General features: G+C 45.1%; 1 protein-coding gene across 2 annotated transcripts in view; it reads left to right on the top strand.

The window, feature by feature from the left end:
* The window catches only part of LOC109900969 (1-phosphatidylinositol 4,5-bisphosphate phosphodiesterase beta-1), a 245,935-nt gene extending 234,840 nt beyond the window's left edge, over positions 1-11,095 (top strand). The window contains exon 33 of one of the 2 annotated variants that reach the window (XM_020496905.2): positions 8,476-11,095. In XM_020496905.2, coding sequence (XP_020352494.2) covers positions 8,476-8,697 — 222 coding nt within the window. In that variant the 3' untranslated portion in view covers positions 8,698-11,095. The remainder of the gene's footprint in view (positions 1-8,475) is intronic. The other variant, XM_031837515.1, reaches the window with a different exon arrangement.
* The last annotated feature ends 1,712 nt before the right edge of the window (positions 11,096-12,807 follow it).

Here is a 12,807-nt window from a genome sequence, read left to right as displayed (position 1 = left end):
GCCATCTGGCAAAACACTCTTCCTGGAAGGTCACCTTGGGGTGTGTGGTCTGATCAGGGCAGAGGTCAACTTAGGCTCCCGTATGAATGTGACACACACACCTTAGAAAAGGTGGTCCAATCAGAGCAGACACCACTTAAAGCTCGGTTAGCGAAAGAGTAAGGGGAGACGAATTAGAATAGAACTGCCGTGTCCCAGGTAATGGAGACCTGCCTTCAGCTTCACTTCACAAGTTACATGAAATCATCTCATTTTCACGTATGTATGTGTCTAGTAGGTAGAGGGTGTGTTAGTTTTTAAACCAACGTGTGATGCATGATGATAAGATATGTGTTGCATCCTAATTTGCTCCCTTTTCCCGATACACCTAAGTATACAAAACATCAAGAACACCTGCTCTTTCCGTGACATAGACTGACCAGGTGAATCCAGGTGAAAGCTATGATCCCTTATTGATGTCACTTGTTTAATCCACTTCAATCAGTGTAGATGAAGGGGAGGAGACGGGTTAAAGAAGGATTTTGAAGCCGTGAGACAATCGAGACATGGATTTTGCACGTGTGCCATGCAGAGGCTGAGTGGGCAAGACAAAAAACAGGGTATGGTAGTAGGTGCCGGGGCACCAGCTTAAGTGTGTCAAGAACTACAACGCTGCTGGGTTTTTCATGCTCAACAGTTTCCCGTGTGTATCAAGAATGGTCCACCACCCAAACAACATCCAGCCAACTTGACACAACTGTGGGAAGCACTGGAGTCAACATGGGCCAGCATCCCTGTTGAGCGCCTTCGACACGTTGCAGAGTCCTGTTGAGGCTGTTCTGATATTGCAAGGTGTTCCTAATGTTTGGTATACTCGGTGCACTACATTTAAGACTGATTAAAAGTAGTGCTCTATGTAGGGAATAGGGTGCCATTTAGGATGCAGGTGACTAAATGTATTATTTCCATGGTACAGAGGCAGGTTCTGTCATCAGGCAGGTTCTGTCACTGAGAACAGCTTGTCCTACGTGAGGAGGGGTGGAATCAGAAAGATGTGTCAGAGTCTGTTTGGATCAGGTGGAGACTTAATGGAGGGAAAGTCAAGTGCAAAGGAAAGGACTGAATGTCTGGAAGGACAAGTGGTTCCTCCTTGTTCCTGAAGAGTCCGTGGAGGGGTAATCACCTCTCACTCACCTCACCTGTCCTCTAGTCTATGTGATCGACTTCATTCCTCTCTCCTCCATACAGCCCTCTCTCCTTTCCTCACTCCAATTCCTAGTTGGATAGTCTTCATCCATCTCTCCCCCTCTATCCAGTCCTCCAGTGGGATAGTCTTCATCCCTCTCTCCTCCTCTATCCAGTCCTCCAGTGGGATAGTCTTCATCCATCTCTCCCCCTCTATCCAGTCCTCCAGTGGGATAGTCTTCATCCATCTCTCCTCCTCTATCCAGTCCTCCAGTGGGATAGTCTTCATCCATCTCTCCCCCTCTATCCAGTCCTCCAGTGGGATAGTCTTCATCCATCTCTCCTCCTCTATCCAGTCCTCCAGTGGGATAGTCTTCATCCCTCTCTCCTCCTCTATCCAGTCCTCCAGTGGGATAGTCTTCATCCATCTCTCCTTTCCTCACTCCAATTCCTAGTTGGATAGTCTTCATCCATCTCTCCTTTCCTCACTCCAATTCCTAGTTGGATAGTCTTCATCCATCTCTCCTTTCCTCACTCCAATTCCTAGTTGGATAGTCTTCATCCCTCTCTCCTCCTCTATCCAGTCCTCCAGTGGGATAGTCTTCATCCATCTCTCCTCCTCTATCCAGTCCTCCAGTGGGATAGTCTTCATCCCTCTCTCCCCCTCTATCCAGTCCTCCAGTGGGATAGTCTTCATCCATCTCTCCTCCTCTCCCCAGTCCTCCAGTGGGATAGTCTTCATCCATCTCTCCCCCTCTATCCAGTCCTCCAGTGGGATAGTCTTCATCCCTCTCTCCCCCTCTATCCAGTCCTCCAGTGGGATAGTCTTCATCCATCTCTCCTCCTCTCACCAGTCCTCCAGTGGGATAGTCTTCATCCCTCTCTCCCCCTCTATCCAGTCCTCCAGTGGGATAGTCTTCATCCATCTCTCCTCCTCTATCCAGTCCTCCAGTGGGATAGTCTTCATCCCTCTCTCCTCCTCTATCCAGTCCTCCAGTGGGATAGTCTTCATCCATCTCTCCTCCTCTCCCCAGTCCTCCAGTGGGATAGTCTTCATCCATCTCTCCCCCTCTATCCAGTCCTCCAGTGGGATAGTCTTCATCCCTCTCTCCCCCTCTATCCAGTCCTCCAGTGGGATAGTCTTCATCCATCTCTCCTCCTCTCGCCAGTCCTCCAGTGGGATAGTCTTCATCCATCTCTCCTCCTCTATCCAGTCCTCCAGTGGGATAGTCTTCATCCCTCTCTCCTCCTCTATCCAGTCCTCCAGTGGGATAGTCTTCATCCATCTCTCCTCCTCTCCCCAGTCCTCCAGTGGGATAGTCTTCATCCATCTCTCCTCCTCTATCCAGTCCTCCAGTGGGATAGTCTTCATCCATCTCTCCTCCTCTATCCAGTCCTCCAGTGGGATAGTCTTCATCCCTCTCTCCTCCTCTCCCCAGTCCTCCAGTGGGATAGTCTTCATCCATCTCTCCTCCTCTATCCAGTCCTCCAGTGGGATAGTCTTCATCCATCTCTCCTCCTCTCCCCAGTCCTCCAGTGGGATAGTCTTCATCCATCTCTCCCCCTCTATCCAGTCCTCCAGTGGGATAGTCTTCATCCCTCTCTCCCCCTCTATCCAGTCCTCCAGTGGGATAGTCTTCATCCATCTCTCCTCCTCTCGCCAGTCCTCCAGTGGGATAGTCTTCATCCCTCTCTCCCCCTCTATCCAGTCCTCCAGTGGGATAGTCTTCATCCATCTCTCCTCCTCTATCCAGTCCTCCAGTGGGATAGTCTTCATCCCTCTCTCCCCCTCTATCCAGTCCTCCAGTGGGATAGTCTTCATCCCTCTCTCCTCCTCTCCCCAGTCCTCCAGTGGGATAGTCTTCATCCATCTCTCCTCCTCTATCCAGTCCTCCAGTGGGATAGTCTTCATCCCTCTCTCCTCCTCTCCCCAGTCCTCTGCCTGTGTCTCACACAAGTGTCTCTTTACACCTGGAGGCTTCTCTGTACACACATGTTTGGATTTGAACAGCCCCACTCTTAAGAATGACTCCTTGGATTGGAGTGGGACTGAGGATAATTAATATTGGATCACTTCACTGTAGTTTGATTGTGTATAAAAGGTGTATTACCCACAAAGACAGCCATAGTCCTAACCATTAGCCCACAAGTCATTTGGCGATACATTAATCGTAGGGTTGTTTTGATGAGTAAGTAATCCTACAAAAATGGTGTGTTTTTTTTGTCGCGAGTCTACCGCTGTAAGATCAGAGAAATCAGCCTTTTTTTCCCCATCGCATGTAATGCTGACAAGCCTCAGTTGAGCGCTTAGATTCTGACATGGTCCTTTTTAAAAAATGTTTACCTTTTATTTATACAATTAAGAACACATTTGAATTGACATTGAAGACCTGTCAAACGCATCAATAAACAACAACACAACAATTATACTGTACATATCTATATTTACACATCAATTACACAATACATGAAAAGCGAACACAAAACCCGGAAAGCAAAAACACAATAATATGAAACAACCACATTCTTCAGTAAACAGAAGTTAAATACTTCTGAAGGTTAACAATAAGGTAAGGTATGGCAGACGTTTATGCAAGAATGCTTTACAGACAAAAAGATCAAGACTTCAAGGAGGCCCGTACAATGACATATACTGAACAGACCTGTGCGGAAAACTCTTATTTTGTAGTTTTTAAAAAAAATACCAACTTTTCAAATACTCAAAGTAGTTTAAACTACAAGGCAACTATTTTCTTTGATATTTACCAAGCAATAGGAACACCTTTCTAACATTGAGTTGCACCCCCCCACCCATTTTGCCCTCAGAACAGCCTCAGTTCGTTGGGGCATGGACTTTACATAGCATCCACAGGGATGCTGCATCATGATGACTCCAATGCTTCCCCCAGTATGTGGACACCCTTTCCAATGAGTGGTTTCTGCTATTCCCTGCTATTTCAGCCACACCCGTTGCCGACAGGTGTATAAGATCGAGCACACAGCCATGGAATCTCCATAGACAAACATTGGCAGTAGAAATGGCCTTACTGAAGAGCTCAGTGACTTTCAACGTGGCACCGTCATAGGAGGCCACCTTTCCAACAAGTCAGTTTGTCAAATTTCTGCCCTGCTAGAGCTGACCCGGTCAACTGAAAGTGCTGGTATTGTGAAGTGAAAATGTCTAGGAGCAACAACGGCTCAGCCGTGAAGTGGTAGGGCCACACAAGCTCACAGAACGGGACCGGCGAGTGCTGAAGCGTGTATCGAGGAAAGATCGCCTGTCCTTGGTTGCAACCTTCACTACCAAGTTCCAAACTGCCTCTGGAAGCAACGTCAGCACAACAACTGTTCGTTGGGAGTTTAATGAAATGGGTTACCATTGCCGAGCAGCCACACACAAGCCTAAGATCACCATGTGCAATGCCATGCGTTGGCTGGAAACGCTTTCTCTGGAGTGATGAATCACACTTCACCATCTGGCAGTCCGAAGGACGAATCTGGGTTTGGCTGATGCAAGTAGAAAGCTACCTGTCCCAATGCATAGTGCCAACTGTAAAGTTCAGTGGAGGGGGAAAAATGGCCTGGGGCTGTTTATCATGGTTCAGGCTAGGCCCCTTAGTTCCAGTGAAGGGAAATCTTAACGCTACAGCATAGAATTACATTTTACACGATTCTGTGTTTCCAACTTTGTGGCGATAGTTTGGGGAAGGCCCTTTCCTGTTTTAGCATGATAATGCCCCCGTGCACAAAGCGAGGTCCATACAGAAATGGTTTGTCGAGATTGTTGTGGAAGAACTTGACTGGCCTGCACAGAGCCCTGACCTCAACCCCATTGAATACATTTGGGATTAATTGGAATGCCGACTGCGAGCCAGGCATAATAGCCCAACATCAGTGCCCGACCTCACTAATGCTCTTGTGGCTGAATGGAAGTCCCACAGCAATGTTCCAACATCTAGTGGAAAGCGTTCCCAGAAGAGTGGATGCTGTTATAGCAGTAAAGGGGGGACCAACTCCATATTAATGCCCATGATTTTGGACGAGTATGTGTCCATATACTTCTGATCATATAGTTTATATAAAACACAGGAAAATCGTGCTTTTGACGGCACTGGGCAATTAAGAACATAATTTCCAACCAAAGAAGTAGCAAAGATGGTACTATGACCTTGTCTGAATCCTGACTGGTGTACATATAGAATACATTTCGTAGTTTAAAAGGATCTAAGTTGAGTTGGCAAGAGAGTTTGGAAATGGGGCGATAATTATTTAGGTCACACGGGTCACCAACATTGTGAAGTGGAAGTATATTGGCTGCCTTCCAGACCCTCGGGATGGTACCAGAAATAATTGTAAGGTTAAAGCTGCAATATGTGACGTAGAAGTGTTAGTAATAGATCTGTCATTCTCATTGAAAGCAAGTCTAAGACGTGGTGGATATGTTCTATGTGCTCTATTTCTATGGTTCCCGTTCTTAAGTTTCGTTTTTGTGACTTTTACTTGAGGTTTTCTACACCAGCTTCAAAAAGCTGAAAATACTATATTTTTGGTTGTGGAAAATATATTTCACAGTGGTTTAGATGGTGCAATGATTCTCTACACTCTACTTGCTTGTTTTGTCACGTAAACTGAAATTAGGCAAACGATTACAATTTTAGCAACCAGAAAATGGCGGTGCGATTTCTGCATAGTGCACCCTTAAAAATGTGTTAAAGGTTCTGTAATCAGATGAGCAGAAAGCTGCAGCGAGAAAGGACCAGGCAAATCAGCCCCAGTGGATTCTTTTTTATCATCAATGTGGCGCAAGGCCTCCAGCACATCACAGGTAGAAAGTTGTTGAAATGAAAACAAAGAAGAAGTTGACGGAACTTCCATAGAGCCAACTGGAGGCTGGAAGAGGGGCAGGCAGTCGACTATCTCACCAGGGTCAATTAAACCACCATTTCTTTCAAATAAAAAGCCTGCCGAGATAAAAGCTTTATTTCTCATTTTACTCAGTAATGATGTCAGTCTGACACAACTTGCTTATGCAGGAAAGGAATTTCCTCTCCTCTGTGCGTTAACTGATTTACAAAATCAGATCACCAGCAGAGTCTGAGATAGATTTGGCTTTCTTGATTGAGGAAGTGCATCTATTTCTTAATTGCCTGAAAAGCTAACAATCACCTACAGAGTCAGGTGGTAAATCCCAGATAAATGTGTATTTTGGTTTATGGACACGTGTATAACCAGAAGCAAAAAAAAAAAATTTTTTGGGGGGGGAGCAGTGGTATTTAGAGAACGTGAAGCCACCTCACCCATTTTTCTTCAGTCTGTTACACTTGAAGATTTCGTTATCAGCAATGTCAATGTCCTTATCCAGGATCGAGCCGTTTAGCCAAGTCTCTGTGAGGACCATAATATCTGAGCTCGTGTCATGCACCCACATATAAAGAAGGTCCATCTTTGACATCAAACTTCATACTCTACGTTGACAGCCCGAGCCCTCTATGCAATTTGAAAACAGGGGGGGGGGGGTATCCATATTTGTGGTATTTGGAGAAAAAAAAGGCAATGGACAAACTTACCACAGTGGGCTTCCGAATTGGGATAACTGTAACAGAGCTAACATATTATCACTAACAACACCATTGTGAATATGGATGTCTGTAGCAGTACGATGATAACTCTCTGAAATAGTGGGAATGGGGAGAATTACCTGAGCAAGGGGTTGGGCTGTTTTCTTAGGCTCTTAGATTGTGATGTGGTTCATCTTTACTGCTCTCCTTTAATTATGGCCCTCCCCTGGGACGCAGCCGGGTAGTTAAACAGAGAAATCAGCATTAAAGCAATTATTGGATCAGAATGAATACAATCCTGTCATCTGTAATCATTAGCGGTGGCTATGCCTGGGAGAAAACAGACTGTATCCTTCTCTCTCGCGCTCTGACTTCCCCGTCTGTCTGTCAGAAGGCAGGGAGCTCAGTAACATGATTACTAATTGAGGTAGAGAAAATGTAACAGAAAACTGGTTGACCGGTAACATCGACTCAGCCGGTCCATATCAGTCATCACTAGTCAATGCCACCATATTCTTTTCTCCTCTTCAGTTACAGAGTACCAGGGGTAGCAAGGACAAGTTCAGTATATAATGATGTATGTTGGTTCTGTAGACCCATAGCGTTTGTCCTCTCCCTGTTGCTGCTTATAGACCCGTTCTCTGTCCTCTCTCCTTCCTATACCTGCAGAGAGGTGGACTAGGACCAGTTCTCTGTCCTCTCTCCTTCCTATACCTGCAGAGAGGTGGACTAGGACCAGTTCTCTGTCCTCTCTCCTTCCTATACCTGCAGAGAGGTGGACTAGGACCAGTTCTCTGTCCTCTCTCCTTCCTATACCTGCAGAGAGGTGGACTAGGACCAGTTCTCTGTCCTCTCTCCTTCCTATACCTGCAGAGAAGTGGACTAGGACCAGTTCTCTGTCCTCTCTCCTTCCTATACCTGCAGAGAGGTGGACTAGGACCAGTTCTCTGTCCTCTCTCCTTCCTATACCTGCAGAGAGGTGGACTAGGACCAGTTCTCTGTCCTCTCTCCTTCCTATACCTGCAGAGAGGTGGACTAGGACCAGTTCTCTGTCCTCTCTCCTTCCTATACCTGCAGAGAGGTGGACTAGGACCAGTTCTCTGTCCTCTCTCCTTCCTATACCTGCAGAGAGGTGGACTAGGACCAGTTCTCTGTCCTCTCTCCTTCCTATACCTGCAGAGAGGTGGACTAGGACCAGTTCTCTGTCCTCTCTCCTTCCTATACCTGCAGAGAGGTGGACTAGGACCAGTTCTCTGTCCTCTCTCCTTCCTATACCTGCAGAGAGGTGGACTAGGACCAGTTCTCTGTCCTCTCTCCTTCCTATACCTGCAGAGAGGTGGACTAGGACCAGTTCTCTGTCCTCTCTCCTTCCTATACCTGCAGAGAGGTGGACTAGGACCAGTTCTCTGTCCTCTCTCCTTCCTATACCTGCAGAGAGGTGGACTAGGACCAGTTCTCTGTCCTCTCTCCTTCCTATACCTGCAGAGAGGTGGACTAGGACCAGTTCTCTGTCCTCTCTCCTTCCTATACCTGCAGAGAGGTGGACTAGGACCAGTTCTCTGTCCTCTCTCCTTCCTATACCTGCAGAGAGGTGGACTAGGACCAGTTCTCTGTCCTCTCTCCTTCCTATACCTGCAGAGAGGTGGACTAGGACTAGTTCTCTTTGTAGCTGTAGTTCTCTTGCTACGGTTTGTTCTGTGGTTCTATTTGGTTCTGTTGTAGAACCATACTTTGTTCTCTTCTCTCCCAATAGCTGCAGACCGAGCTGGACCAGGAGTACCAGGACAAGTTCAGACGGTTGCCCCTAGAGATCCAGGAGTTTGTCCAGGACAGCAGCAAGGCCAAGCTTAGCGACGACAGTACCCATGGCAACCTGTCTGTCTCCTCGACGACCGAGAGGCTCAACCACAAAGCGTCCCAGTCAGAGGATGACACAGAAGACTCGTCGGAAAGAGTGTTTGACACACCCCTTTAAGACAAATCTGAAATGACACCCTTTTCCCTATATAGTGCAGTACTTTTGGCCGGAGCCTCATATAAAGACTGTCCAAAAGTAGTGCACTATATAGGGAATAGGCTTTAGAGACAAAACATCATTAGAGACTAAACCCTCCCCTTCCTCTGAATTGGACAGTTCTGGTTGGTCGTTCGAGGTGAAAATTGCCATTCTAGGGACAGATTACCCTGCGCTAACTCCTAACCTGAACCAGTAAGGGGGTTAAACAATATCTGACCATGGACCAGTAATAGGGAGTACCTACTCTGTAGTTCTATTCAGATATGTAAATACTTGTTTTGTATTTGTGTGTTTTTGTTGTTTTGCTCCGGAGCGGTGCAGACACAGGATACATGTATGTGTGACTCGGCACTAACTATGCGCAGGAACTAAGTTACATACTTGAACCATTGCACAGACAGAATCATTTCTTTAAAAAAAATTTAAATGTTTTTAATGTGTTCCTACTTTTTAAAAAAGGACAATGTATTAGGTGTTAGATTACGTTCTCACAATGCTGACTATAGTGTAGGTCAGTCAGTGGTGCCAATGTTTTGATTTCACTGTGCACTTAGAGAATAGTTATGAGTATCACTGATTTGACATTGGTTAAGACCAGGGCAATGTTGAATTTGTAACGTACAATGGCACCGCAATGTAAAGCGATTGCATTGCAAGCCCCAAATATAGTCCAGGCATAGCAAGTCAATTTCAACTTCCTGTCCAACCACTGTGGACACAGCCTTTATTTTCTTTATTGAAAAGTACGAATCGCTCCTCATTTATATTTTGCACTGAAGGCTTTCTACAGAACTAACTCTTCTATTCTATCGTCGCCACCAAGCACTGGAGGCTTGCTGGTTCTATTTCGTCCTCACAAAAGTAAGTCTACTCTGTGTTGCTGCTACCTTGTTTTAATACTATTTTTGTCCTATTTTGCTTTGTAAGATATATTGGCCTTGTCGAGACGTACTTATTTTATCGTTTAGATTTTTTCATTTTTGTAATGCTTTTGACACGTTAGCGTTTAGATTGTTTATGGTTAATCCTGCCGGGGAGGGTTGGGGGGGTGCGGAGGGAGGGGAAATGGATGGGAGGGGCTGAGGGATGGAAGGAGGGTGATGAGCGATGGAAGGAGGGTGATGAGGGATGGAGGGAGGGTGATGAGGGATGGAGGGAGGGTGATGAGGGATGGAGGGAGGGTGATGAGGGAGAGTAAATCACGTATCTGCATGCCGTTGAACTATTGTAAATGTTACTGTAGCAGAGAAGACGTAACGTAAATGTAAAATGTACATTTCTCTGTCCTCTTGTACAGCAGATCATTAACCTGACCTTAATGATTTGAAATCAAACTGAAACTGCAACTATGACATTGTTTGTACAGTACTAGTGATGAACTACTTGTGCTGGTATGGGATAACATTTAAAAAAGACTATCACTGCCCCTTACCAAAGACTGAAATTGTTAACACTCTGACACACACACGCACACACACATTTGATCCATTAACATTAAGACACTAAAATGATGTCCCAGGCCTTTTCAACATTTATACCCTAAATGTAGTTTTATGATCAATACATGTCCCAAATGTTTATTCAATGGTTTTCCTTTGGTAATATAATGTAAGTACTTTACTGCCCAAGACAGTCATCACAGATAATGTTTGCAACATGGTAGATTTGAACTATTTCTAAAGCCAAACCTTTGGTCATTTCATGTCCATGTAAAATATTGAGTGCACCGCCCCTAACAGGATCTTGTACACTATTGGTCCATTCATCCTATGATATGTGACATCATACCAAATTAAAATGTCAGTCAAAGACCCTGTACAGGGCCATACATACACCACATTGATGTGTCATGTCTGCTGTCGGCATACTTCTTTCAATTGATTAACTTGAATCAGTTTAAAGTGATGGATCACATTATAAAGTGTAAACAAGTATAACTTGGTTTCTATCAAATACGGTTCTTATTGATGTGAGAGTCCTGTGCCTTTTGAATAGGTTTGCCTTGTTTTGATGTCGAATGTGTGAAATGCATCTTTGTGTAAATTGCCATTGTATTATACGAAGCTGTCTGTTATTGGATAGACCGTGTGCACTTTTAGTACGGTACCACTACTGAGTTAAAAACACTTGCGATGATGAAGAGTATTTTGAGAAGTGGCTCCTTAAAAAGACAATAATTATAGACATGTATTTTTATTTTGTCTTGAAGCACTTGTTTCTGTTCATCAACCTAAGTGTATGCATTTTGTTGTTGTAAATGTGTGTATGACATAAAGGGAAAACATTGAGATGATGATGATCATAGTATAGAAGTGTAAAGGGAATCTGCTTGTGATTAATAAATGTGGCTATTGTACATTGTTGAAGTGAATACTTGTCTTTGTTGATTTGTAGTTCCCAGTAATACTATGATAGATGTTTTACCTCCTATGCAGGTAAAGCGGGTTCACTGTGATGCTAACAGCTTCACTTCCTCCACTGTCCCTGTCCCCTTACTAGGCTCACCTTATTGTTCTGAATCCTTTCCAAGAACATCCACTAAGTCAGGGTCACACTGAGTGCACAACACTTTTGTGTCAAGTTGACTGGATGTCCTATCGGTGGTTCATTCTTGACACACGCCGGAAGCTGTGGAGCATGAAAAACCCAGCAGCTTTGCAGTTCTTGACACAAACCGGTGCGCCTGGCACCTACTACCATACCCCCATTCAAAGGCACTTAAATATTTTGTCTTTCCCATTCACTCTCTGAATGGCACACAAACACAATCCATGTCTCTATTGTCTCACGGCTTAACAATCCTTCTTTAACCCGTCTTCTCCCCTTCATCTACACTGATTGAAGTGGATTTAACAAGTGACATCAGTAAGGGATCAAAGCTTCCACCTGGATTCACCTGGTCAGTATAAGTCATGGAAAGAGCAGGTGTTCCTAATGTTTTCTACACTCAGCGTATTATGTGCTATTACGTGGAGTATGTGTCTACATACTGAAGAGGTAGTGTCTGTGCGTACGTGCGTGTGTGTGTGTGTGTGTACTGAAATGGCAGACAATGGACTTCCAAGAATGTCACTACTGTGGTCTGTAAGAGGTTTAAGGATAGTAAAGTACATCAACAGTGCAAAGCCACACTTGCAACCACTGGCAGCTACACTTGCAATCACATTAAAAACAATATCTTAAGACCTAAACCTCAACTGGAGTTGTGTATAAAGAGTGTGACCATTGAGCAAGTTGAGGAAGCTAAACTCCTTGGTATAACATTGGGATGGTCAAGTCATATTGAGTTGTTGTGACGATGTGGATGGGTATGTCTGTTATAAAAAGATGTTCTGCGAAAATCCCAACTTGATTACTGTCCAGTGATATGGGGTTGCAAAGAAAGTCCTAGCAAAGCTTCAGCTGGTTCAAAACAGAGCAGCAGTCCTTCCCCTTAACTGCACACACAGAACTAACATCCACAACACGCATGCCAGTCTTCCCTGGTTGAGGATTGAAGAGAGATGAACTGCTTAACTGAAAATTCCAAATGATCTGCATAATCAAATAGCATTCAGCTCAGGCACCCACACATACCCCACAAGACATGTCACCAGGGGTCTCTTCACAGTCCCCAAGTCCAATACGAATTCACGGCAACGCACGGTATTATACAGTGGTGTAAAGTACTTAAGCAAACTGGAACATGCTGTCGTACGATCCAGATCCAGAGCGTCCCAAACGTGCTCAATCTGGTGAGTATGCAGGCCATGGAAGAACTGGGACATTTTCAGCTTCCAGGAATTGTCTACAGATCCTTGAGACATGGGGCCGTGCATTATCATGCTGAAACATGAGGTGATGTTGGCAGATGAATGGCATGACAATGGGCCTCAGGATCTAGTCACGGTATCTCTGTGCATTAAAATTGCCAACGATAAAACGCAATTGTGTTTGTTGTCCATAGCTTATGCCTGCACCTACCATAACCCTCCATGGGGCACGCTGTTCACAACGTTGAGGTCAGCAAACTGCTCGCCCACACGACTCCATACAGGCTGTCTGCCATCTGTCCGGTACAGTTGAAAC

The sequence above is a fragment of the Oncorhynchus kisutch genome, linkage group LG12 (genome assembly GCF_002021735.2).
Source record: "Oncorhynchus kisutch isolate 150728-3 linkage group LG12, Okis_V2, whole genome shotgun sequence".
NCBI classification, from domain to species: Eukaryota; Metazoa; Chordata; class Actinopteri; order Salmoniformes; family Salmonidae; genus Oncorhynchus; species Oncorhynchus kisutch.
The sequence above is the reverse complement of the archived record's forward strand: the minus strand, read 5'-3'. Positions and strand labels throughout refer to the sequence as shown.